Source organism: Dasypus novemcinctus, chromosome 5 (assembly GCF_030445035.2).
Source record: "Dasypus novemcinctus isolate mDasNov1 chromosome 5, mDasNov1.1.hap2, whole genome shotgun sequence".
Lineage (NCBI taxonomy): Eukaryota > Metazoa > Chordata > Mammalia > Cingulata > Dasypodidae > Dasypus > Dasypus novemcinctus.
The window spans coordinates 60,240,173-60,266,376 of record NC_080677.1 but is presented as its reverse complement, the minus strand read 5'-3'; the positions used below and the strand labels follow the sequence as shown (position 1 = coordinate 60,266,376).

Genomic DNA, 26,204 nt, shown 5'->3' with positions numbered 1-26,204 from the left:
GAACAGAAACAACCTCACTTTCTTTTAGCAGAAGAGGAGATTAAGAAAGGTTTGGCAAAATTTTTTATTCCTATCCATCGTATCTGTCATAAATCAGTAGCACACATTTTCTGAGGGTTATAATAACAAACAAATAGGGAAAAGAATGAGTTCCAGCATTATTTACTTAGGTCTTTAAAAAATGAAAAAGTTTTCTTAGCATAGGTAACAGAAACCTGACCAGTCCCGCCCTTTTAGCAATTCCGGGCGCAGCATTTCCGGTCAGCGGATCCGCCAGCCGCGGGGCGTGGCCTGCACGTCGCCGGAAGCCGCCTCAGGGTCGCGTCCAGGCTTTCCTCCCCCGCCAGGCCCCGCCCCGCCGTCAACCCTGCCCCCGGCGCGGCGGGTTGGTGGCGGAGTCGGCTTCCGGCCTCCAGTGGATAGCGGTTTGGCTCGGTCGGCGCTCTCGTTCTCGCCGCGCTTCCTGTTACCGGGAGCGGCGGACCGACTCTCGGGCGGCCGAGGCCAGCAGTCGCCATTCCCGTCTCCCTGCGCCCGCGGGGGCCGCCCGAGTCGGCCACGATGCCGCTGGGCCTGAAGCCCACCTGCAGCGTCTGCAAGACCACCTCCTCATCCATGTGGAAGAAGGGCCCACAGGGGGAGATCCTCTGCCACCACTGCACGGGCCGGGGCGGCGCGGGCGGCGGGGGCGTCGGCTCGGGGGTAGCCGGCGGGACTGGGGGCAGCGGCGGCGGCGGCTTCGGCGCGGCGGCCTTCGCCAGCACCTCGGCCGCCCCTCCGCAGAGCAACGGGGGCGGGGGCGGCAAGCAGGTGAGCTGCGCCGGCCCCTCCCGCCGGCGGAGGCCGACCCGGGCGCGAGGTGGGCGGAGGGCGAATTGGCGCCGAGGGGGCGAGGGCGAACCTCCGAGGATTGCGAGGCCTTTGCTGGGCTGGTCCGCCCCCCAACCTACCCATAGGTTTTTGCCTATTCTAAGCACCTTCTCATTGTAGGAGATTCAGTCTAAAGAAGCAAGGAAATTAAAAGCCCTTCAGAAATCCCCCCACTATAATATTTGGGGGAGCATCCACACATCTCAGTATACACAAACACAAAAACGTAAATGGGGTCATGCTACAACATGTTTTATGTCCTAGACTTCTTTCCCTGTTAATAAAGGTTACTTTGCCATTATGTCATGTTATTAAGATTATGTCATTATTTTAAATGGCTGCATAAGTAATTCCATTGCGGAGGGCGGGTTGTGTGTGTGTGTGGCCTTAACCTGTTCTGTCGCGTTGGAAGTTAGGCTGTTAAGGGTTTTTTTCCTATTATTAACAACACAGATAAATAGTTCTTGCCTTGGCCTGGACCTCCTGCCCCATGCCCTGCTGAGGTAATCGGTTCACACCTTTTTGAAGATTTGAGAGGTTCTGGAGATGCTTGCCTAGGGCCCTCCTTGTGTTAGTTGGCCCGGTTTGTGTAGTTATCAAGTTGAAAAAGAAGAGAAGGCATACTCATAATTAATTTTTAAGTGTCCTTGTAAGGTGCATACTCTAAGATCCTTGTAAGATGGTTGTGTTGGGACAGCAACCTTTCTACAGTTTTTATTTCTTTCTCTTTTTGTTCTTTAATTGTTTATGTAACAGAGTAAGCAGGAAATTCACAGGAGGTCTGCTCGGCTCAGAAATACTAAATACAAATCTGCTCCAGCTGCTGAAAAGAAAGTTTCCACTAAAGGAAAAGGGAGAAGACACATTTTTAAATTAAAAAATGTAAGATGATTGTGGACAGTCTCTTTTACTGTAATTACAGTGTGTGTGTGTAGTATGTCCTGCCACTGCATTTATTTCTTACCAACTTTGACTCTTTGCCTTTGGGGACCCTTCTACAGTATTTTGGGGAGTAGTCCTGACTTGCTAAAAGGAAGTGAGTGCTGCTGCAGGAGGCTTGCTGTTTATAAAATTAGTAATACCCTTTTTCATTTTTTAGCTTTTATTTTTTTTCCTCAGGAAAATATAAAATATGAGTCTAAAAGGAGCATAAACCTTGAACTCATTGGGTTCTCTATGCACAGAAAAAGGGAGAATTAAGGTTCTTGGTATGGCAAGGTACACTGAGAAAAAAATTTTTTTCATTCTTTAGAGACCTACATAAATAGTACTGGAACTCATTCGTTTGTTTGTTTTTATAACCCTCAAAAAATATGTCTTACTGACTTAGGACAAATATGATGGATAGGAATAAAAATTTTTGCTAAACCTTTACTTCCTCTATAAGAAAACGAGATTATTGAAAGATCTGTGCTGGAGTAGTAGAAAGGACATTCAGTAAATTCTGTTTATAAACATGAGGGAGCAATGTGGTAAAACACAATGGACAATGCATTGTGGGCTTTGTTTTTAAATCTTGGTATGGTATTCCTTCACTTCAGAATGGGCATGCTTCACTTAGTAGTAAAGACATTTCTGAAATTGGGCATTTTCATTTATAAAACACAAAGGGACCTTATAGTTGGTATCACTTATACACATATATTTTCCTCCTTAGTATACTGATAAGTTTTCTGCAATTACTTCATTATCAGAATTGCACCAAGACAGATTTGTGAGGGCAGGGGTGTCGTTTCTATATTGTGCCCTAAATGTGTGTGCTGCAGCTTAAGAAGGGATTAGAACTGGATGATGGCAAATACTCAGAACTCCCAAGAGAATTTATTTTAGCCTTAGTTCAGGCTTACTGACAAATTAGTTCTGATGATATTGAATGTCACTGCTAGTTCCATAGTTAAGTTGAGATGGAAAATGCTTTCAAGGAGTTACTTTTTCATTTTGTATTCATTCCCTACTTACACATTTTTTTATTACTTCCGCTTGTCATGCTCAGACTATTAGAGCCAATGTATTTTTATAGTTGGAATGTTCATGTGTAATAAAGCTCCAAGTGGGTTTTATGTTAGACATAAGCAGCATAATAAGCTTGTCCTTTGGTTCTCAGGAAGTTTTAAGCTAATGATAGCAGAATTCACAGTGGAAATACGCTGTGTCTTTCTACAACATTCGAAAAATCATTTATCTTTTTGCTCCAGTTCTTGTCACCAAAGAGCATATTTTAGTATTTCTCAAATTGTAGAACTCTCATATATGGCTAGAAAAAATGCCTTTCATTCACACTGTGATTGTGCTAATGTTTTTACTTTTGTTTTTTCGTAGCCCATCAAAGCTCCTGAATCAGTTTCCACTATAATCACTGCAGAATCAATCTTCTATAAGGTAAGAATTTGTAGAGTTACTGAGGGAAGATTTGGATCTATTGTTTAATATGCTACTAAAATGTTGGGTTAATCTAAAAGTCTCGGCTGTGCCGTATTTGTATAAGATATGATCACATTTGGGTTCCCTTCTAACCATTTTTCTGGCTGTTATAAAACATCTCGTCCAGGGCTGAGGTAGGAAGGGAAGTTGCCTATTCAAATAGGATGTAGCATATTTTTTAATGTAGGAATTTTAATGGGAATTGTCCTTAAAGTGTAAATGTGTAGTAGGGAGCCATGGAAGAGCAAGCCATCCTAAGTCAGTGTGATGGCACTGAAGGGACCTGTGCTGTCAAGTGGGTGAAGTGAACACAGAGATTCTCTGCCTTTCAGCAGAGATGAGAGGAATAAGGGCAGCAGTGGGGATTAATACCCTCTAGAATTCAGTGGAAGAGTCCAAGTGTCATAAAAGAGTGAGAAGGTCAGATTTCCCGGGGCCAAAACCTAGGATCATCTGATACTTCAGAAAGAAGTGACATTATTTTTTGAACCAGAAGCTTAAGCAAAGGAGACAAAGCATAGAGAAGACCACCACCTGGCACAGGCAGCAACTGTTATAGGACCTTTGGGGTCTGAACTGTCACTTGGGGGGCAATGGTGTGAATTAGAGCTTTATACTTGATCTAAGCAGACTGAACACTGTGGAACCCAAGGGATTATGCTCTTAAAATAAATTATTTTTGTTAGCCTAAATGTTTGTAGTCTAAAACAACCTATACACAGGTAAACATCCTTCCTATCTATTCAGTATTTCATTCATTGTTAATAATAAAATCACCAAAATTTATTAAGGGCTTTTCATGTGTCAGGCCCTGAGATGAGCATTTTACATGCCTTATTTTCATTTCAGTCCATTCCATGACCCCCCTTCTTTCTGCCAGAAACTCTGAAACCTCCTAGCAAATGAGGGGACTCCTTAGATCAAGTGCCTCAGTCACATTTGGTATTATGTATACATAGACAGTACAACACACATTTATTAACCACCTACTATCTGCCAGGTACTGCTTGCCCCTGGAATCTTTCACTCAGACAATGTTTTTGTATTACTATCAGCTTTCATGCTATTAAATATTTTGGATGAACATTCATTCAGCATATATTTGAGGACCTATTATAAGCAAGACCATGCTTCTTCTGTGTGCAAGAGAACAAATATAATTATAACTGTGAATAATTATTATACACATGGACAAAGCAAATGATAAGTGCATTTTTTAATATATAACAAATAACCTAGAACTGTGAGTAGGGGCTGAGCGGAAGGATGAACTGATAACAGATCTGTTCTAGCAAGTAGTGGTTTGTGACCCATATTGATTATACCCTTCTGTAATGGTCCAGATGTAGTAGTCACTCTTAGACATATAGATAAGGGGCCACCAGGAAACCACTCTGGGCTGATGGCACACATGTTGCAGCTCAGTGACTGGAAATTTTTCTTCAGAATTGTTTTAATGTCTGAGGGGCACATCACAGCTGCTTTCCTTGCTACCAAAGCCCTACTTTGACAGAAGCAGTGATGAATCAGACCCAGTTCCTGCTGTCAAGGAGAGCGTGTCTGTGGAGAACTATACCATCTAAGCGGTACTGAATGTTATAAATATTTGGATCAGTCATTATGGATGTTCAAATAAAGGAGAGGGATACTTTCAGGAACATGGAGGATTAGAGAGGCAGAGTGATCACCTCTTTCTGAGAAAAAATAACTAGAGGAAGGCAGAGACTTTCTGGAGGGCTGCTCTGGGGCTCAGGACACCAGAGGAAAAGTGAAACACCACCCAGAAGAAAGAGGGGCAAAGGAAAGGAATCTCAGTGGCTGGAAATCCTGTGAGTAAAGCTGCAAAAGCAGCAGAAGGCACCCATCACCCACCTTCAGAACAAACAGCAGTCTGCAGACTGCAGCAACTGTGGACTGCAGTGGCTGCAGTATAAGGGGTTTACAGGGGTCCTCTTCCCCAAGAAAGGGGAAAGGGAGGGCCGTAGCTTACAGCAAACTCAGATTTTGGCCAATAAACTTGGTCTCCTACATTGGAGGAGTCTCACACTTCTAGGCCGGATGAGTCTGTGACATTATTTGCACTGAGAGCCCTCAGGGAGCTAAAGATAATGTGCCCTCTCAAACTCCCTCCTTACTGCCCCCACCCATGGAGTTTAACTGAATGCATTTCCCACTAGCACCTGGGGTCCAAGCTGAGAAGTCTGCCAAAGAGCACCACCTGCTGGCCAAACCAGAAAAGTATATGAAAAGGGGTAAAAATAAAGGTGGCAAGCATGTGCCTTTACTGCTATCATCTCTAAGGACCTTGGAAACTGGACTGCAGCCCATTTCTAGGTACCCGGTTTGAGCAGTTAATTGGGCAATCCTAAATATTTAGAAGCAGGACTCAAAGAACAGTGGTAGCACACAGCTACTTAACAGTAAATCCCTAGGCAAGAGGAAGAAACAACATCAGAGTAAATTCAGCATCAGATTCAGATGCCTAGACATCAGCAAAAAATTACACGCCATACTTAGTAAAAGGAAGATATAACTTAGGTAAAGAAACAAATCAAAGCTCCAGATGAGATAAAGGACTCAAAACAGCTAATCAGTGAGGTTCATACAAATCTCCTAAGTCAAATTATGGAGTTGAAGGACAGCATGGCTAAAGAAATAAAAGACATTAAGAAGACACTGGGGGGAAGTGGACTTGGCCCAATGGATAGGGCGTCCGCCTACCACATGGGAGGTCCATGGTTCAAACCCCGGGCCTCCTTAACCTGTGTGGAGCTGGCCCATGCACAGTGCTGATGCGTGCAAGAAGTACCCTGCCACGCAGGGGTGTCCCCCACGTAGGGGAGCCACACACACAAGGAGTATGCCCCGTAAGGAGAGCTGCCCAGCGCGAAAGAAAGTACAGCCTGCCCAAGAATGGCGCTGCACACATGAAGAGCTGACACAACAAAGATGATGCAACAAAAAGAAACACAGATTCCTGGTGCCACTGATAAGGATAGAAGCAGTCACAGAAGAACACACAGTGAATGGACACAGAGCGCAAACAACTGGGGGGGCGCGTGGGAAGGGGAGAGAAATAAATTTTAAAAAAGACACTGGGGGGAGAGGTTTAGCTCAGTGATTGAGTGCCTGCTTCACATGTTTGAGGTCCCCAGTTCAATTCACAGTACCCCTTTAAAAAAAAAAAGACATTGGATGAGCACGAAGAAAAATTTGAAATTTTGGATAGAAAAATAACAGCTTATGGGAATGAAAGACACAAAAGATTATAATACAATAGAGGCATACAACAGCAGATTTGGAATCATAGAAGAAAGAATCAGCAATATAGAGAAAAGAAGAACTGAAATTGAAAAGAGAAGAACAGAAAGAGAGAAAAATTGAGCAGGGCCTCAGGGAATTGAGTGATAGCATGAAGAGCACCAATATACTTGTTATGGGAGTTCCAGAGGGAGATGAGAAAGGAAAAGGGATGGAAAGAGTATTTGAGAAAATAATGGGCAAGTATTTCCCAACTCTCATGAAAGACATGAGTGTATGTGTCCAGGAAGCAACCCAAGACCTAACCTAAGACACATAATATTCAAAATGCCAAACCTAACCCAAGACACATAATATTCAGACTGCCAAAGAGAAAGAAAATTCTGAAAGCAGCAAGGAAAAATCTAAACATCACTTACAAGGGACATGCAATAAGACTTAGTGCATATTTCTTTGCAAAAACCATGGAAGTGAGAAAGCAATGATATGGTATAATTTGTGAAAAACTGCCAGCCAAGAATCTGTTACCTGGAAAATTGTCCTTCAAATATGATAGTTAAAAATATTCACAGATACACAGAAATTAAGAGAGTTTGTGAACAAGAACCAAGTTCTGCAGGAAACAATAAAGGGAACTGTGCAGCCAGGGGAGAAAAGAGAAGAGAGAGGGACTTGTAGGCGAGTGTAGAAGTGAAGACTATCAGAAAGGGTAAACCAAAAGGTAAAAAGATGTACAAAAATAAGATATATGAAAGCCAAAGGATAAAATGGGTGTGGTATGCCTTTACAGTAATAATATTGAATGTTAATGGATTACGTTCCCCAATCAAAAGGCTTATTAGGGGAAGCAGATTTGGCTCAACTGATAGAGCATCCACCTACCATATGGGAGGTCCAGGGTTCAAACCCAGGGCCTTCTGACCCATGTGGTGAGATGGCACAGTGCTGATGCATGCAAGAAGTGCCGTGCCACGCGGGGGTGTCCCCCGCATAGGGGAGCCCCACGTGCAAGGAGTGCACCTCATAAAGAGAGCTGCCCCCTGTGGAAAAGCGCAGCCTGCCCAGGAGTGGCACCGCACATGGAAAGATGACGCAGCAAGATGACACAACAAAAGGAGACACAGGTTCCCAGTGTTGCTGACGACAATGCAGGCGGATACAGAAGAACACACAACAAATGAACACAGACAGCAGACAAGGGGGGGTGGGGCGGGGAGAGAAATAAAAAATTAATCTTAAAAAAAAAAAGGCTTATTAGGCTGACTGAAAAGACAAGAAAACATTAGCCACCCATATGCTGTCTGCAGAGACTCACCTTAGGCCAAAGGATGCAAATAGACTGAAAGTGAAAGGTGGAAAAAGATGTTTCACACAAATAGTAACCAAAGAGAGCAGTGTCAGACAAAACAGACTTTAAATGCAAAGAAGTGATGAGATGCAGAATCATTATATATTAATAATAGGAACAATCTACCAAGAAGAAGTAACAGACATAAATATCTATGCATCTAACCTGGGTGTCCCCAAGTACAAGAGGCAAACTCTGGCAAAACTGAAAGAAGAAATAGATGACTCTACAGGAATAGTTGGAAACTTCAACATGCCACTCATATCAATAGATAGAGCAACTAGATCTATCTAGAAAATCTAGAAGATCAGCAAGGAAGCAGGAAACTTGAACAATGTGATAAATAAGGTCAACCTGACACATATACAGAATATTGTACCCCAAATCAGCAGGTTATACAGTCTTCTAAGGTGCTCATGGATCTTCTTCCAGGATAGACCACATTGTTGGGCCACAACAAAGCTCTCAATAAATTTTAAAAGATTGAAATTATACAAAACACCTTCTCTGATCATAATGGAATGAAGCTGGAAATCAGCAATAGGTGGGAAAGGGTAAATTTTGCAAGAATATGGAGACCGAACAACACACTCCTAAACTATCAGTGGGTCAAAGAAGAAATTGTAAGAGCATTTAGTAAATATTGCAAGATGAATGAAAACAACACAATTTCTCCAGACTTACGGTATTCAGGGAGCAGAGGTGGCTCAAGTAGTTGAGTGCCTGCTTCCCACATGGGAGGTCCTGGGTTCATTCCTCGGTGCCTCCTAAAGACAAAAACAATACAGAGGGAAGCGGACTTGGCCCAATGGATAGGGCATCTGCCTACCACATGGGAGGTCCGCAGTTCAAACCCCGGGCCTCCTTGACCCGTGTGGATGCTGGCCCATGCACAGTTCTGATGCATGCAAGGAGTGCCATGCCATGCAGTGGTGTCCCCACATAGGGGAGCCCCACGCTCAAGGAGTGTGCCCCATAAGGAGAGCCGCCCTGCATGATAAAAGTGCAGCCTGCCCAGGAGTGGCACTGCACACACGGAGAGCTGACATGGCAAGATGATGTGATGAAGAGACACAGATTCCCAGTGCTGCTGACAAGAATACAAGTGGACACAGAATAACACACAGCGAGTGGACACAGAGAGCAGACAACTGGAGAAGGGGGGAAGGGAAGAGAAATAAAAAAGAACAGTGAGCTAAAATCAAAGATCCAACTGAACAACTGGAGAAACTAGAAAATGAACAGCAAACCCATACCAAAGCAAGCAGAAAGAAAGTAATTAAAAGGTTAAAACAGAAATGAATGAAATTGAGAGCAACAAAAAAAAAATTGAGAAAATCAGTAAAGCCAAAAGTTGATTATTTGATAAAAATCAATAAAATCAAACCCTTAGGAAGACTAACAAAGAAAAAAAGAAGATGCAAATAATAAAATTAGAAATTAAAGGGGGGAGGTTACAACTTGACCCCACAAAATAAAAAGGCTCTAAAGAGGATATTATGGGAAGCAGATATGGCTCAACTGATAGAGCATCCGCGTACCATATGGGAGGTCCACTTTCAAATCCAGGGCCTCCTGACCCATGTGTTGAGCTGGCCCTTGCGCAATGCTATGCAGGGGCCGTGTAGGGGAGTCCCGTGCACCAGGAGCGTGCCTGCAAGGAGAGCCACCCCATGCAAAAAAAAGTGCAGGGGCAGGCCGCACACGTGGAGAACTGACACAAAGAGACACAGATTCCCAGAGCCGCCTACTAGAATGCAAGTGGACACAGAAGAACACACAGTGTATGGACACAGAGAGCAGACAACGGTTGGGGAACAGGGAGGGGAGAGAAATTTTTTAAAAATAAATCTTTAAAAAAAAAAGGATATTATGAGAAGCTGTATGCCAACAAATTAGACAACCTACATGAAATGGACAAATTCCAAGAAATGCATAAACAACATACATTGACTCCACAATAAATACAGGACTCAACAGACCAATCACAGTTAAAGAGATTGAATCAATTGAAACAGTGATCAAAAATCTCCCAACAAAGAAGAGTCCAGGAACAGATTGCTTCACAGGTTAATTCTACCAAGAACTTTTGAGAATTAATACCAATCCTGTTTAAATACTTCCAAAAAAATTGAAAAGGAGGGAAAATTACCTAACATTTTATGAAGCCAGCATTACCCTAATACCAAAGCCAGAGAAAGGCACTACAAGAAAAGAAAATTACAGATCAATATCAGTAATGAACATAGATGCAAGATACTTGCAAATCAAATCTAACAACATATAAAAAGAATTTTATATCACAATCAAGTGGGTTTTATTCCTGGTATGTAAGGATGGTTCAACACTAAGAATCACTTAACATAATATGGCACATTAATAAATGGAAAGGGAAAAAATATACGATCTTCTTGACTGATGTAGAAAAGGCATTTGACAAAATCCAGCATCTTTTCTTGACAGATAGATTATTTATAGCTCAAGATCCAAGAATAAGGACATGGGATGGAAAAGCAGAGGCATAAGGAGGGTTTAGAACAGTGTATGTACAGATTAGTTGGATATGAAATGGAGCAGGAAATATCTAAGACATGAAGCCTTGACTACCAGTAATACCAATAGTTGTATGCCATTCTGTGGACCGTAGCAAGGCTCTTGAAAAATGTGCATTCACGTGTGTGTCTTTGAAATAATCTTGTGGGAGGTTAAAAAACTGAATGGGGAGGAGAGAGACAAGCAGCAGTGAGCCTGAGGAAATGCATGGTAAAACTGGGGTAAGCATATCTTGAACACTGATTATGATCAAAAGAGTTTCTGCCTTTACATATAGTTTGAATTTGTGGTATCTGTTTTCTTTTAAGAATGGCTGGAGAGGGAAGTGTATAGCTCTCACAAGTTAACTACCATTTTTCAAGACAGTACAGAGAAAGGGATGGTGCAGGAGCCTTGAACTGCAGTCTCTAAACAAGGCTTTTAAACTCTCGACAGTTCCATGTCTATGGCTGAAAAAATGGGGATAATAACTGTTAGGACGTTGCTGTGCTTTTATGAACAAATATTCTTTTCACATGCAAATTGCCATAAACACATATATAACATTTTAAAATTCAAAAGTGAACCAACTTTAGGATTTGCACCGATCATATAAACACTGATACACTGGATGATCTTGAAAACCGTTGATTTCATAGTAAGCAAGTTTCAGTTCATAGTCCTGTTGCTGTCCTATTTTTGTTTTAAATATGGCATTATCTTCTATTTCCCCTAGGGGGTGTATTACCAAATTGGAGATGTTGTTTCTGTGATTGATGAACAAGATGGAAAACCCTATTATGCTCAGATTAGGGGTTTCATCCAGGATCAGTACTGTGAGAAGAGTGCAGCCCTGACATGGCTCATCCCCACCCTCTCTAGCCCCAGAGACCAATTTGATCCCGCATCATATATCATTGGTAAGTGTTTTAGTTTGCCAGAGGCTTCCAATGCAATAAACCAGAAATGTGTTGGCTTCTACAATGGGATTTATGAACTTACAAGCTTACAGAAATGGCCAAATCAAGGCATCAGGCGAGGCTCTTTCCCTGAAGATTAGCTGCTGATGATACTGGACTCCTGCCACATGGCAAGGTACAGTGGTGGTTCTGCTGTTCTCTACCTTCTCCTCCAGGCTCACTTTTTTCCCCAGCTCAGCTGTGGACTATTAGACTTATGGCAGTGTCCACTTTGTCTCTCCCCTCTCCTCCAGCTTTTTTGCTTCCGCTTCAGGCTGCTTCGTTTATGGCTTTTCTCTCTCCTGGGTTTGTTGATTTCAACTTCTGGAAGCTTCTCTTTGTCTCAGCTTTTTAAAATCTCTATCTGTGGCTTTGTATTCCTCTGTTTATAAAGAACCCCAGAAAAAAAAGATTAAGTAGGTCATGCCTTACTAAAGTGATCTAGTCACAAGGAAGTTCCCCTAATTAAATCTAATCAGAAGGTCCCATTTATAATAGGTTTTTATACCCATAAAATGGTAATGGACCAGCCCAAGAACATAATTTTCTGGGGTCCAAAAAGACTCAAACCAACAGTGAATCTAACAAATGGTACAGGTTCTTGAGCCCAGTTAACTGTCTGTTATTATGCAAAACAAGCATAAGCATCATCAAGTACGAAAAAGAGAGCTTTATAGAAATTATGAAAGACATTTTATGTAACCTTGGCTTTAATGCTGTCAGTTATTTTGAGTTGGAGCAATGTGCACCTACTAAAAAGTGATGAAGGGGAGGAGGAGGCTCCGAATCACCTGTGAATGGTGCTGAAGCAAGATCTGAAGACTATATTCCAGGAGGGTAAGCAAGTGCTGTACTTTCACAGGCCTCTGCTTTATGAAGCAAAGCGTGTAAAGGTTGCCGTAAAGGACAAACAAGTAAACGACTTTGTACATTACAGTGGGTGGAATAAAAACAGATGAATGGGTTACAGAAGCAGAGTACTCAAATACATGGATACCAATCCACAGAAACAGAAAGAACTTCAAAAAGCCAATCAAGAGCAATAGGCAGAAGGGGAGAGGGGCTTCCCCAGGAAAGAGGACATCTGGTCAGCAATAGAAAAATGTTGAAATGAAAACAAAAAGAACAAACATAAAACACCTGGAAATGGAGATGGTGGCAGTACCAGCAAGACAAGACCTCAGCCTTCTTTGGAAGAAAAGGGCAGGGCCAGAGTAGATCCAACTGTTGAAAACAAGGAAACGTTCATGGACAGAGTTGACATTACAGTAAGGATTCCCCAAGAACTAAAACCATGGCTTATTGATGATTGGGACTTATTTACTAAGCAAAAATAACTCTTTTATATTCCTGCCAAGAAGAATGTGGATTCCATTCTAGAAGATTGTGCAAATTACAAGAAATCTTAAGGAAACAATGTAATAATAAATATGCTGTTAATGAAATGGCAAGGATAAAAGAATACTTCAGTGCAATGTTGGGCACTCAGCTATTCTACAAATTTGAGAGCAGTATACTGATCACCCTGATGTACTATGCCCAAGGTATATGGAGTGCCACACCTACTGAGATTATTTGTACAAATTAGAGCAATGTTGGCTTATTATACCCCTGGATGAGAAGAACCTTGCTTTCTTAATGAACTATCCTCATGATTTCCTAAAGTATCTGGCAAAGAATTTCACAGCTTTGTTTAGTGCCAACAATTATGAAGTGGCTCCTCCTGAGTACCATTGGAAAGCTGTATGAGACTGCTGACACTCACTTATTTTTGAATCGCTACTAACACATTTTTGTTTCTAGTTCTTCTTTTGTACATATGATGTACTTTGAAAATGATAATGGTGTATGTTTGTTTTCTGCTTAATTTTTTTTTTTAAGGAGGTACCAGGGATTGAACCTGGGACCTCATACATAGGAAGCAGGTACTCAACCACTTGAGCTACATCCCCTCTCTGTTTAATTTTAAACAGAGGAAATGAAAGGGGTTATGCTCCTTGAAAAAAAAAGTGATGGGTGAGATTTTTCTGGGTGACACAAGCTTAAACTGTACTAAAAGTCTTGGAATTATAAGATTATTTTTCTCTTTTTTCCCCCTTCATCTTTTTTTTTTTTTTTAGTTTTATAACATGATTCAAAATGAATTGAGCACTTTCAAAAATGTATTGCTCAGGAACAGTGTTTTTAATTTGTTTATAAAAATCTAGTCAAAAATAATGTCTAAAGGAATATCACAGTTATTTCTAAAATCTTAGAAATTTTCAATATGCATCCCTGTAAGTTACACTTGTCATCCTAGACCTTTTGTAGGACATTATCTTTGATGATTGAAATGGCAGCCATCAAAATTTTATTGATTCCAATGTTGCCAAAAGAAGTAGTCTAGATCAACAGTTCCTCACAAAACCTTACAAGAAGTTAGATTAATACAATTTTGAAAATATTCAGATTTTTAAAAATTACCCTGGATTTTTCAACCTTTCTGCAAATGATAATGCATTATTTGTTTTATTTTGAGAAAAAAAAATATAGGGAAATGGACTTGGCCCAGTGGTTAGGGCATCTGTCTACCACTTGGGAGGTCCGCAGTTCAAACCCCAGGCCTCCTTGACCCATGTGGAGCTGGCCCATGTGCAGTGTTGATGCGCGCAAGGAGTGCCATGCCACGCAGGGGTGCTCCCGCGTAGGGGAGCCCCATGCACAAGGAGTGCACCCCATAAGGAGAGCCACCCAGCGTGAAAGAAAGTGCAGCCTGTCCAGGAATGGCACCACACACACGGAGAGCTGACACAACAAGATGACGCAACAAAAAGAAACACAGATTCCCATGCCACCGACAACAACAGAAGCGGACAAAGAAGAACACGCAGCAGATAGACACAGAGAACAGACAACTGGGGTGAGGGGGGGAACGGGAGAGAAAATAAATAAATTTAAAAAATATATATATATAAAAGATTTTTTCAGAGAACTCAAGAACAAATAGCATACCCATATTATTCTCACCTACACATAACATTTGATACATGACCAAAGGGTTTAGGTTTCCTGCTTATAAGTATGTAGAAGAGTAGAATTTCAGTTGCCTTATATATAGGACAGGTTTCTCAGCAGAGACAGTGATGTGTCAGAATCACCTTTTCTCCCTAATCTGCACATTCCAATAGGCATTCCTATTCTAGAAGAGGCAGTGTATTTTAGAGGTTAAGAGCAGTGGACCGTGTAGCCCAGACTACCTGGGCTCAGCTTAGCCACTCACTAGCTGTGAGACCTTTGACAGCTCCCTCAATCTCTGTCTTGCCTTCCTTCCCTCATATATAAAATGGGAATAATAACAGTGTCTACTTCATAGAATTGTTGTAATGATTCAAAGTATCGATATGTGTAAACTGCTTAGAACAGTGCTTGGCACATAACAAATACCATATAAATATTCAATATTATTTTAGGGTCCTTTCTATATTGAGTCACTATTTTGGGGAGACTCATATTCCTAAACTGGTTAAAGTAGAAAAAATTGAGAACCATGTCAGGTCACTAGCTTTGGTTTTCCTAGTGTCTAGGAATGTTAACATTTTCTGAAAGTGATATATGAGTTCAAAATGTATTTAACCTTTTAGGACCAGAGGAAGATCTTCCAAGGAAAATGGAATACTTGGAATTTGTTTGTCATGCACCTTCTGAATATTTCAAGTCACGATCATCACCGTTTCCCACAGTTCCTACCAGACCAGAGAAGGGCTATATATGGACTCATGTTGGACCTACTCCTGCAATAACTATTAAGGAAACAGTTGCCAACCATTTGTAGTGTGAAAATTAAAACTGAATTTCAGGTTATCTTATGTTCATACTACTATAAGAAACTCTTAAATGGAAAAAAGTGTTTTCCCCCTACTACCCAGTAATCTGTTAACTTTTTATTATTAGTCCACTTGGAAAAGTAAAAGGGGAAGAAAATAATGAAATGTATTTTGAAGTTAAACATTACATTCTATTTGTATCTTCCAAAGCAAAGGCTATAATTTCCAAGTGAAACCATTATGTCCATTTTTCTCCATAATTTATTTCTAGGAACTGTCAAAATCAATTGTAGTTTTCCACAAGAACAAAATGCTAATTAAAGTTTGGATTCTGGGCAAAGGCATAGAATCAAATAAGCATAGATATGAGCAAGTGTCAGAAAGTCACATAAACCTTATTTCCTCATAGAAATGCTAAGAAAGACTGTTGAAAATTCGTTGTTTGCTGCTTTAGCCTTAAAATGGAGGATGAGTTTATTGGCTTGGGTTATGTTTTTTTTTTTTTAAACTTTCATCTAATTCTTCTGTAGCAAATCAGGCATTCATTATCATTCATTTGATTTTAATATAACTGCTCTTCATTACTCTTACCTACCTCTTCAGTCACAATGAAAATTCCAGTCAAACCAAAAGATTTTAGTGTAAGACAGCTTTACTGAAACCACAAAGGAAAAATGTACTGTTCAGGTATCCCACTTGATAGTTTCTTGATGACTCTTAGAACAGTTATTAGGCAGTCTTAAAAATGATTAGTAAGCCTTTAGCATTGGATATTTTTAAAAAGTCCACCCGAGAGTTAAACCATCTGCTAGGGACTCATAACAGCAGGCCTAAAACAATGCCTTGAAGTAGACCTCCTGCATATGAAACTGTCCAGAATTCAGGTACAGATTTTACTTCAAGTACAGATCAGTGAAGTGGGGGCATAACAATGTAGAAAATGGGGGTAAGTGAAGATCTGACACCACTTGCCTCCTCTTCTGTCCTGACTTAAATCAGCATTTTTTAAACCCCAGGAAAATGTCACAATCTAGTTTAATCATAATTTTAAGATTTAACAGCATTAATTATTACCTTTTTTTCCCAACCGTTATGGTAGCTAGGTCTCAAGATAGTTCCATGTACATAGTTACCTATATAACAAAATTTACCGTAAAATTGTAAGTACACTGTAAATAACTTTATAAATGTTAATGTTTAAAACTTTTGGATTAAAAAAAATTTTTTACAATGTATTTATTTTGGGTTTATTTCATTTAAGCAATTTAAATAGTGCTTTCTACCCAAAAATTATATAAATAGGAAACACAAATATCATGCACTCAGAATTTGGAGTGACACATAGAATAGATTTTAGGAAAATCAAAGAATGGCTGATTTATTTTCATATTGCCATTTCTCTTAGTTTTCCAGGCTGCTGTGACAGATGTACAAGGGGTTAGCTTAAACCACAGGCATTTTTTGGCTCACAGTTTTGAGGCTAAGGCAGAAGTCCAAAATTAACATACCAGCAAGGTGTGCTTTCTCCCAGAGACTGCCTTTCCAGTACTGGCTGTAGCAGTCCTTCAGGTTCCTTACTTTGTATTTCTGGCTCCCATTTACATAGCAATGTCCTTTCCTTTCCGGTTTCTGTGACTTCCGGGCCTCCAGTAATATGGATTAAGACCCACCCTTATTCAGTTGGCCACACCTTAACTAAAAATAACATCTTAAAAAGGTTTTATTTACAACAGATTCACACCCACAGGGTCATGGGTTAAGATTAAAAGCATGTGCTCATTGGGAATTAGAATTCAACCTACCACATTGCTGTAAAAATTACCACAAATGTCATGGCTTAAAACAATGCAAATTTACTCCCTTACAGTTCTGGGAGTCAGAATCCCAAAATTAAGTCTTGAGGAGCTAAAATCAAGGGGTCAGCAGAACTAGTTCCTTCTAGAAACTCTAGGAGAGAATCATTCCTGGCCTCTTATTTTTTTTTTTTAATTTTAAAAATTTTAGTCCTTAATTATCTTTTTTTAAAGTTAATAGAGCACACAAAACATTACATTAAAAAACATAAGATGTTCCCATATATCTCACTCCCCACCCCCATGATTTTTTTATTGTATTTTTTTTAAGATAACATAGATCACCAAAAATGTTATATTAAAAAATATAAGATGGCGTTGGACTTGGCCCAGTGGTTAGGGCGTCGACCTGTGTGGAGCTGACCCATGCGCAGTGCTGATGGGTGCAAGGAGTGCCCTGTCACGCAGGGGTGTCCCCCGCATAGGGGAGCCTCGCGCAAAGAGTGCGCCCTGTAAGGAGAGCCACCCAGCGCGAAAGAAAGTGCAGCCTGCCCAGGAATGGTGCCGCACACATGGAGAGCTGACACAACAAGGTAACGCAACAAAAAGAAACACAGATTCCTATGCCGCTGACAACAGAAGCGGACAAAGAAGATGCAGCAAATAGACACAGAGAACAGACAACCAGGGTGGGGGGGGGGGGAGGAAGGGGAGAGAAATAAATAAAATAAATCTTAAAAAAAAAAGATTAAAAAAAATATATATAAGAGGTTCCCATATACCCCACACCCTCCCACACCCCACTCCTCCTACATCAACAACCTCTTTCATCATTGTGGTCCATTCATTGCATTTGGTGAATACATTTTGGAGCACTGCTGCTCCACATGGATAATAGTTTACATTGTAGTTTACACACTTTCCCAGTACATTCAGTGGGTTATGGCAGGATATAAAATGTCCAGCATCTGTCCCTATATATCATTGAGGACAACTCCAAGTCCCAAAAATGCCCCCATATCACATTTCTTCCCTCTCCCTACCCACAGCAACTACCATGGCCACTTTCTCCATATCAATGCTAGAATTTCTTCCATTACTAGTCACAATAGTTCTATAGTAGAATATCGGTAAGACCACTCTAATTCATATTTTATTCCTCCATCCTGTGGACCCTGGGATAGTGATGTCCACTCCACCTCTATATCGAGAGGGGGCTTAGATCCCACATGGATGATGGATGCACTTCTCCCACTTGTATTTGTGGGCACTCACAGTTCCCTGGTGTGGTGGTTGACCATCTTCACCTCCCTGTTAGGTGACCTGGGTAAGTCCAATGAATCAGAGAATAGGAGTTGCAACTCTGCTGAGGCTCAGCCCAGCTGGCACATGGCCAGTCCAGAGATGCAAGTCTCCTAAGTATACACCAACCCTAGCGCCAACCACAGGTTTGGTAAAAGTGACTGAAGTGGGATGTGTAGAGAAGTTGCATCTAAGTCCAACTCTATCACACTCAGGAGCGCAAATTCCAAAGTAGGGCTCACTGGCAAGGCACTGAACTCCAGAGCCATCTACCATGACTGTAGGACCTGGGGGTCTCCATAGCCTTCAGGAGCACCTCCACCTGGGGTTGTATCTACTTTGGCTGTCTCTGGGGTCCTGCTGAGGTGTGCATAAGTGCGACCCTTCTGATGACCTCCCAGCTCTTTTTTGAAGACTCTTAGCCATATAAAGGCATTCCTGGCCTCTTGCACTTCGGTGGCTGCTGGCATTTGTCGGCTCTCAACCACATCATTCTGCCACCAGTCATGTTGCCTTCTCGTCAGTCCCTGCCAGATCTCCCTCTTATAAGGATGCTTGTGATTGCACCCAGATACTCCAGGATAATAGTCTTATCTCAAGATCCTTAATCACATCTGCAATATCTCGTTTGTCATATAAAGTAACCTTCACAGGTTCCAGGGATTAGGATGTGAAAATCTTGGGGAATTACTATTCAGCCCACCATACTGATTAGTAAAATGAACATTTAATGCAAAATAAAGTACTTTTTAGAATGAAGTTTTTTTTTAATCTGTATATACTGATCATTTTTTAAAAACTGATAGATATTTGTGTGGTGGCTCAGGCATCATGAAAAACAATTTTGGAAACTACTGATCATAGCATTCACAAGAGTGATTTTATAATCCAAATATGATCAGAAATTAGTTTTAACTAAAATTTGCCTGATCAGTGACATATAAAATTAAACTGTTGAGGCTTTGCTTCAGAAGTTCATTTGCTAGTGCGTTGATTTCATCATCCAGAGAGACCACTTTTGTGTTTTTTAAAGCCTCTGGATAGCTTTAAAAATAAAATTTGTTTTAAATTGGATGTTACTAATAGAAAATCTTAACTTTTAAGCTGTTTTATCAATGAATTGTGAAATTGAGAGGCTCTGCAAGACACAGCTTTGCAATGAGGGAAAATAGATACTGCTGCTCCTATCTCCATTATCCCATAATTTTTTTCTCAGGGAGGACTGAACACAATTATTCCCTCAGTTTCTGCCACATTATACATTGATCTCAGGTCAATAGTAAAAAAACAAATTATTTGATAGAAAAGAGATGCCTGGTGTTGATGGAGCTAAATGTTGCTTGTACTTCTCCTTGCCCCATCCCTCTAGAACAGGGGTTCTTAACCAGGGGTCTATGAACTTGAATAGAAATTCAAAAAATATTACTCTTATGGGGATGTGTTGGTGCAGTTGTGATACGTTTATTAAATCATGAACTGTAGAGTGTGGACTAAGTAAAGGGTCCATGGTTTCCACCTGACTGCTGGCAAAGGGGTCCGTGAACAAAAAAGGTTAAGATCTCCTGCTCTGGGGCTCACTGCCAGGCTCTCTCAGTAATTTTTCAGCTCCCCATTTCCCTTCTCCCTTCTGCCCTTGAAAAAATCCAGCTACCTCTATATTAACAGGAATTGAACCTGCTGCTGCTAGCTTCTCTTGTCCCCTGCTGTGGCAGTTTGAATAAAGTCTGTCCTGCCACTTTATCTACTCCTGGTGCTCTTTTTCAACAATTCTCTCTTGTTCCCAAAGAGGTTTATTCCTTGGGCAAACTGCATTTAGGATGCCATCTCCTCACAGTGTAAACTTGTCCCTTCAAGTTACAATGCTGGGGTATTTCTTTTACTGCTGTATGTGTCTGCTTTGATTTTAAAAGCAAGCAAGAGGACATGGTTATTTGGCTCTCTTTTGAATAACGACCCCCTTTTGCTAGAAAGTGGCCCTCTCTGGGCACAGCTCTTCAAGCTTTGGCTTTAAGCTTTAAGCTTGGTGCCCTAGAGCACCAGAGAGGAGGAAGATGCCAGCTAAACCCATTCTGGGCAACACCGTGGCAAAATGTCACAGTCTGTGTCTTCAATTTGAAAAAGGTGGATCTTGCGTATCTCAAATGTGTTTGACTATTCACTTAAAATATTTCTTTTTTATTTCAACTTGGTATAGTTCATTTAAGTTTAGTTTTCCTGAGAGATATTGCTTGTTTTGGTGGCAGAAAGTGCGCAAAAAGCAAACATGATTAATACTTCTCCAGTTAATTCTGTGGCTGCATGATAAAGTGTAATCTTAGTAACACTTCATCTAGTGCTGTCTATGGGTTGGCCCAGATCTTAGTTCTTTGTATAAATTAATTAATTTAATCCTCGCAGCTTTAATCCTCTAATCTTGGCTCTGTGAAGCAAATTGTACAACTTTCCCAAGGTCAAATCACACAGCTGTAAGAGGCAGAGCTTACATTTGAATCCAGGCTGCCTGGTTTTTTTTGTTTTGTTTTCTTTAGCTTGTGAGGCAGAAAGCTGCTTTCTTGATTTTACTACAAAAGAATACAAGGTCACAAAACTAAAGCAGGTTTTTGTTTTTTAAAACAAATTTTGTTTTTACAAATGTCAAAATCTGCACCAATGAATACTTAAACCAGAAACTTTAAATACAAAATCATTTTAAAACTGACATATGGCATGTACGAAGTGTCAGAGTGCTTTTATCAGTAAAATTTACTGTTAGGGACAAAAATACATGAATCAATGAATTGTGGTTCTCTTAGCACCAGTGTCATAAAAATATTGATAGAACGCATGAAGTTGTCCCTTCACTGGAGCTTTTAGTTTCATACCTCAAACCCAACCCAACTGATATTCTCCATACTTGTAAATTACAAAATAGGGTACTTTGTTAAACTTGATTTTAATTAATACTAAGAGGCCAGATACCGCAAATATTTGCTGGTACTATCAACCATAAAGTAAATGATCACAGGCTGCCTGTTTCTTATAATAAGGTAGTTCTGCTTAGAAAGAGGCAAAAGCACAAAATGCAGAAGAAATATGCAGGAAACCAAGAAAATCAGGAACAATTAGATATCAGTAAATATTGGCAAATGATACTTGATGTTAGCATTAGGCATCAAGGAAATATCTTAAGAGGATTTAACACAACAAAGACTTTAAGAAAACTTGGATGTGAATGGGCTTTAGTGCATTTTCCTTGACCAACCTAGAACAGAACTAAGTGGACTGGGTGGAATAGCAGTGAGGGTGTGGGTTTTAGACTCAGACAGACTGGGTTAAATACAAGATTGGTGAAGGAATTTACAAGTCACACAACTTCTCAGGCAGTTGAGGGGATTAAGGCCATGATACATGTAAGGTGGTTGGGCCCAGGTTCTGATGCTCAATCATATTGCTGTTTATTATTACATTTTACAAAGTCCAATTAAGTGTATGTAGAGAATGTTAAGTGGAGAACGGAATGTCTGGTGATGCCATTCAATTCAGTTGGTGGCCATTCCATTTAGAACAGACTGTGCTTATCACTCATTGGTGAACAAAAGTAAAGTCCAAAATGCTCTTACAGGGAAGCGGATTTGGCTCAACTGATAGAGCATCCGCCTACCACATGGAAGGTCCTGGGTTCAAACCCCAAGCCTCTTGACCCATGTGGTGAGCTGGGCCCACGAGCAGTGCTGATGTGTGCAAGGAGTGCCATGCCATGCAGTGGTGTCCCCCACATAGGGAAGCCCCACACACAAGGAGTGCATCCTGTAAGGAGAGCCGCCCTGTGCAAAAAAACTGCAGCCTGCCCAGGAGTGGCGCCGCACATACGGAGAGCTGATGCAGCAAGATGATGCAACAAAAGAGACACAGATTCCTGGTGCCACTGACAAAAATACAAGTGGACACAGAAGAACATGCAGCAAATGGACACAGAGAGCAGACAACTGGGGGCAGAGGGAAGGGAAGAGAAATAAATAAAAAATAAATCTTTTTAAAAAAATGCTCTTACAACGTTTAGGAAAAAAATTCTGCTACTCACCACTCATTTGTTTAGAAGAGTTCTTTCTTGTAGTGTGGTGGATTGCAATGTCTGTCTCTCTTTCTGCCCAGCTCCCTAGAATCAATGTACCTTGATCATTTTGTAAGATTCAGGAGGGCATCCTCCTCACAGCCTCTGGCCTGTAGGCTTGCTGCCATGGCCACGCTTCCTGTTCCGCCGTATGTGATGCAGGCCCCCAGATTCCAGTGGCCTCCAGGTCCAACCTCCCAGCTGCACCAGGCCAGCAGCCTCTGGGTTCATCCCTTCGCCAGGGCTCTCTGGAGTCTCTGCAATCACCATTGCAAATGTTTCTCAGATGCAGGGAGAAGCTGTGACAAGGAGGTCACAGTTCAGGTTGGATGTACATCAAGCACCTGAGGCCCGGCCCTCACACCTTAGAAACATGGTCAAGATTTTCACTATATGCAAACAATAATAAAATTTATTTAATGTTAATACTCATCAATTTAACTTACTAATCTATTTTCAGGGATTGTCACTTGGCTGGACATGTATGGTTTGTCACAGACCCCTTGGAACAGAGGTGACAACTCAAAAATTTAAGGGCTAAAATATAGATTGTGTTTGGTTTTTATCCCCCACCCCTTGCTTCTTTTTTTTTTTTTAAGATTTATTTAGTTCTCTCCCCTCTCCTTCCCCCTCTCCCCCCCCCCCCCTGGTTGTCTGTTCTCTGTGTCTATTTGCTGCATCTTCTTTGTCCGCTTCTGTTGTTGTCAGTGGCATGGGAATCTGTGTTTCCTTTTGTTGCGTCATCTTGCTGTGTCAGCTCTCCGTGTGTGCGGCGCCATTCCTGGGCAGGCTGCACTTTCTTTCATGCTGGGCGGCTCTCCTTACGGGGCGCACTCCTTGTGCGTGGGGCTCCCCTATGCAGGGGACACCCCTGCATGGCAGGGCACTCTTGCACGCATCAGCACTGCACATGGGTCAGCTCCACACGGGTCTTGAACCGCGGACCTCCCATGTGGTAGACGGATGCCCTAACCACTGGACCAGGTCCGCCGCCCACCCCTTGCTTCTTTACTCAAAGGAGGATTATCCAAATTTCTGTTAAGAAATAAGAATATTCATAAATATTCCTCATATATTTACTGAATGGCCCCTGTGTCAGGCACTGTTCTAGGATTATAGTAGTGAGCAACAGACAAAAACCCGGCCCTAGTAGAGAGTGGAGACAATTGAATATCCATATAATTAAACTGGCAATTAGTGGTCAGTGCTCATAATGGGTGTTCTCCTAGTCAGACTCTTAATAGACAGCTACATTTCAGTTTAGATGCTGTCAAAACCAACTAAGGGACGTATCAAAGGATGGTGAGACTACCACTCAATATCTGAAATAAAAAGATAAAGCTGAATGCATTACTTATTATGCCAGTCAGGATCAGGTACCTCTAGAGAGCGGACTGCTGATCTTATACAGGGTTTCTAAGAAGCTGGGATTTCAGGAGTGGGCAGGATTTTCAGAGGTATGAGAGGATGATATCATCAGTAGCATGTTTGCAGGGGAGGGTGATGCTGACTGGTTGGCACTTGGAGGCGTGTTTATTGGGGTGGGAGACCCTGTCAACCAGTTCTAGTGATCCAACTAGTTTTCAAGCACCTCTTTGCTTTCTAGCCAAATATCCTTTCAACAAATTCCTTTTTTCAAAAGGCCAGGGTTGGTTTTTGCAGCTTACAGTTAAAAACCCTGACTGATGTGGAACTCAGTACCAGAGGTGGTAGCAGGCAACAGACTCAAGAAAATAAGGGGAAATTTGGGCCTGATTAGCTGCCCTACTGAAGACAGAGCAAGAAAAATCCAGCAGTTTATAAGGGATAAGAATTTGGCAACACTGCTAATTTAAATTCCCAAATTATTCCCAAGAATGAAATATCCACTGACGGGGCTGCTACAGAATACTATGAAACACATGAGGATTTCAAATGGATTAGCTGATTACAACACTAAAATGCGTAAAGAGAGGGACAAGCCCAGATACTTACATTTTTCAGTTCCAGGCCCAGGTTGAAAACAAGGGATTTATGTAACCACTAAAAGAATCTCTTGTCTTCTGGAGCCACGAGGCTGAGAGCTGAAAATCAAATGCAGAGTCTGGTCCTTAGGCTTAATGTGTTAAATTACCCTTTGAATTCACAGCCATATCAGATTTCTTCTGTAAAAGTTAAGGTATTGGTCGAAAAAGGGTGAAATCCTCATAATTGGAGACACATGGAAGGATTTGGATTCTCCTGAAACCCCAGCCCCATTAAACCTTCCTTGATAGTGAAGCGGCCCCCATGTGCCTTGCTTGAGGACCCTGTGAGACACCCACCTCTGGGGAGAATCATCTTGCAAGAGGAAGCCAATTCTTGCTTCCAACCCTCCCATGTTTTGTCAGATCCCTGAATGCTCTAAGGGCATCAAGACAAAGTCAAACCAGACAAAGGCTTAGACAATAAAAGAACTAGATTATTTTACTTTTTCATTCAAATCTGAAGAATCTGTGTGTTATGTATGTGGGTACTAGGCAAAGTAGAAAGAATACAATTAATTTTTGGCCAGGTAAAATTTATTAATGCACTTACTAGTTTACCCAGTGTACTGGCTTCAGCTTCTGTGAGTCTTCTAATTGATTGCCTGGTTGAGTAATTGGAACCCAGACTCAATGTCTCATATTAAGTAAAGCTGACATACATGAAATATCTTAGTACAATATAGAGAGAAATCCAAAGACTGCAAGCTACACATGTTGAGGGAATGTATCATGTATGATTTACCAGCACTGAACTCTGTCCCCTCAGACAGAGTGGGTATCAGTTAACACTCCTTCAACAAAATCTTAAAAAGAATTGGTGCATTTGTTAGGATTAGTTCTGGCTGTAAGTAACTGAGACCCTACTCAAAGAAGTAAACAAAAGGTATATGTCCCTCAGGCATAAAAAGTCTAGGAGTAGGACATCCAGGGCTGGTATATCAGCTTGATGATGCCATCAGGGAACTAGGCTCCTGCTGTTTTCTTGCTCAGCCATTTGCAGCCTGACCTGTGGTTTTCACCTCAGGCTGCACCTCCAGACATTGTGCACTCATTCCAGGAAGAAGGCCCACTCCAGAGACTTCTATTGACATTTCATTGTCCAGAACTAGGACACATGAATGTGAATGGATGCGGAGGAGATCAGATGACTCAGAAATACACTTTCCAGAAAACAGAGGAAGGCAAGGGAGAGGGTGTTGGAACTATGTTGAACTAGTCAATCCACAGAATCTGCAACAACTGGTAGGGATGCAAGTGGGAGATGCTACAGTAGAAATAGGCTCTCTGACTTCTGTAAGGATGGGTGGATCCATGGGTAGCAGAGGCCAGGTAGCTGGAATGTGGGAGGCCAAGTGAATGTGGCCACCATAATCAGCAGCAAAACTGGCATGTTCATTTTAGTGGTTTGACCTGCAGGGTTCTTTGGTACTGCCTGATCATGGGGTCCTTAGGACCAAAATAGGTAGGCAACCCACTCAGATCCTATTTAATTCTAATTATTTTTAAAGGTCTCCCTGTTAGGTAAAGGGGGAAAAGTGGAGTATGTTGGGTATATGGAAATCCCCTGTATTCCATACATGACTCTACTGTGACCTAAAACTTTGAAGAAAAAATGAAAAGAAAAAAGACATGGGGAATAAATGGAAGAAAATGTCATCGTACATACAGGACAACAGTCTTACAGTGATGAAAGGCAAAATGCCAAAAAAAATTTCTTCTTCTTTAAATATTTTTCTTTTTTTTTTATTTTTTATTTTTGGTTTTTTTTTTTTTTGGCTTTTATAAAGGTCATTTATTTGGGGTAGGAGTTTACAGATAC

At 41.2% G+C, this 26,204-nt stretch overlaps 1 protein-coding gene and 1 pseudogene across 1 annotated transcript; both read left to right on the top strand.

Moving 5' to 3' along the window:
• Positions 1 to 397: 397 nt before the first annotated feature.
• GATAD1 (GATA zinc finger domain containing 1) lies at positions 398 to 16,429 on the top strand. The gene is made up of 5 exons (XM_058296983.2): positions 398 to 810; positions 1,627 to 1,752; positions 3,190 to 3,249; positions 11,169 to 11,352; positions 15,012 to 16,429. Exons 1-5 carry the CDS (start codon positions 562 to 564, stop codon positions 15,200 to 15,202), a joined length of 810 nt encoding a protein of 269 aa, XP_058152966.1. The 5' UTR covers positions 398 to 561; the 3' UTR covers positions 15,203 to 16,429.
• LOC139439026 (mortality factor 4-like protein 1 pseudogene) lies at positions 12,272 to 13,223 on the top strand (annotated as a pseudogene).
• Positions 16,430 to 26,204: the final 9,775 nt, after the last annotated feature.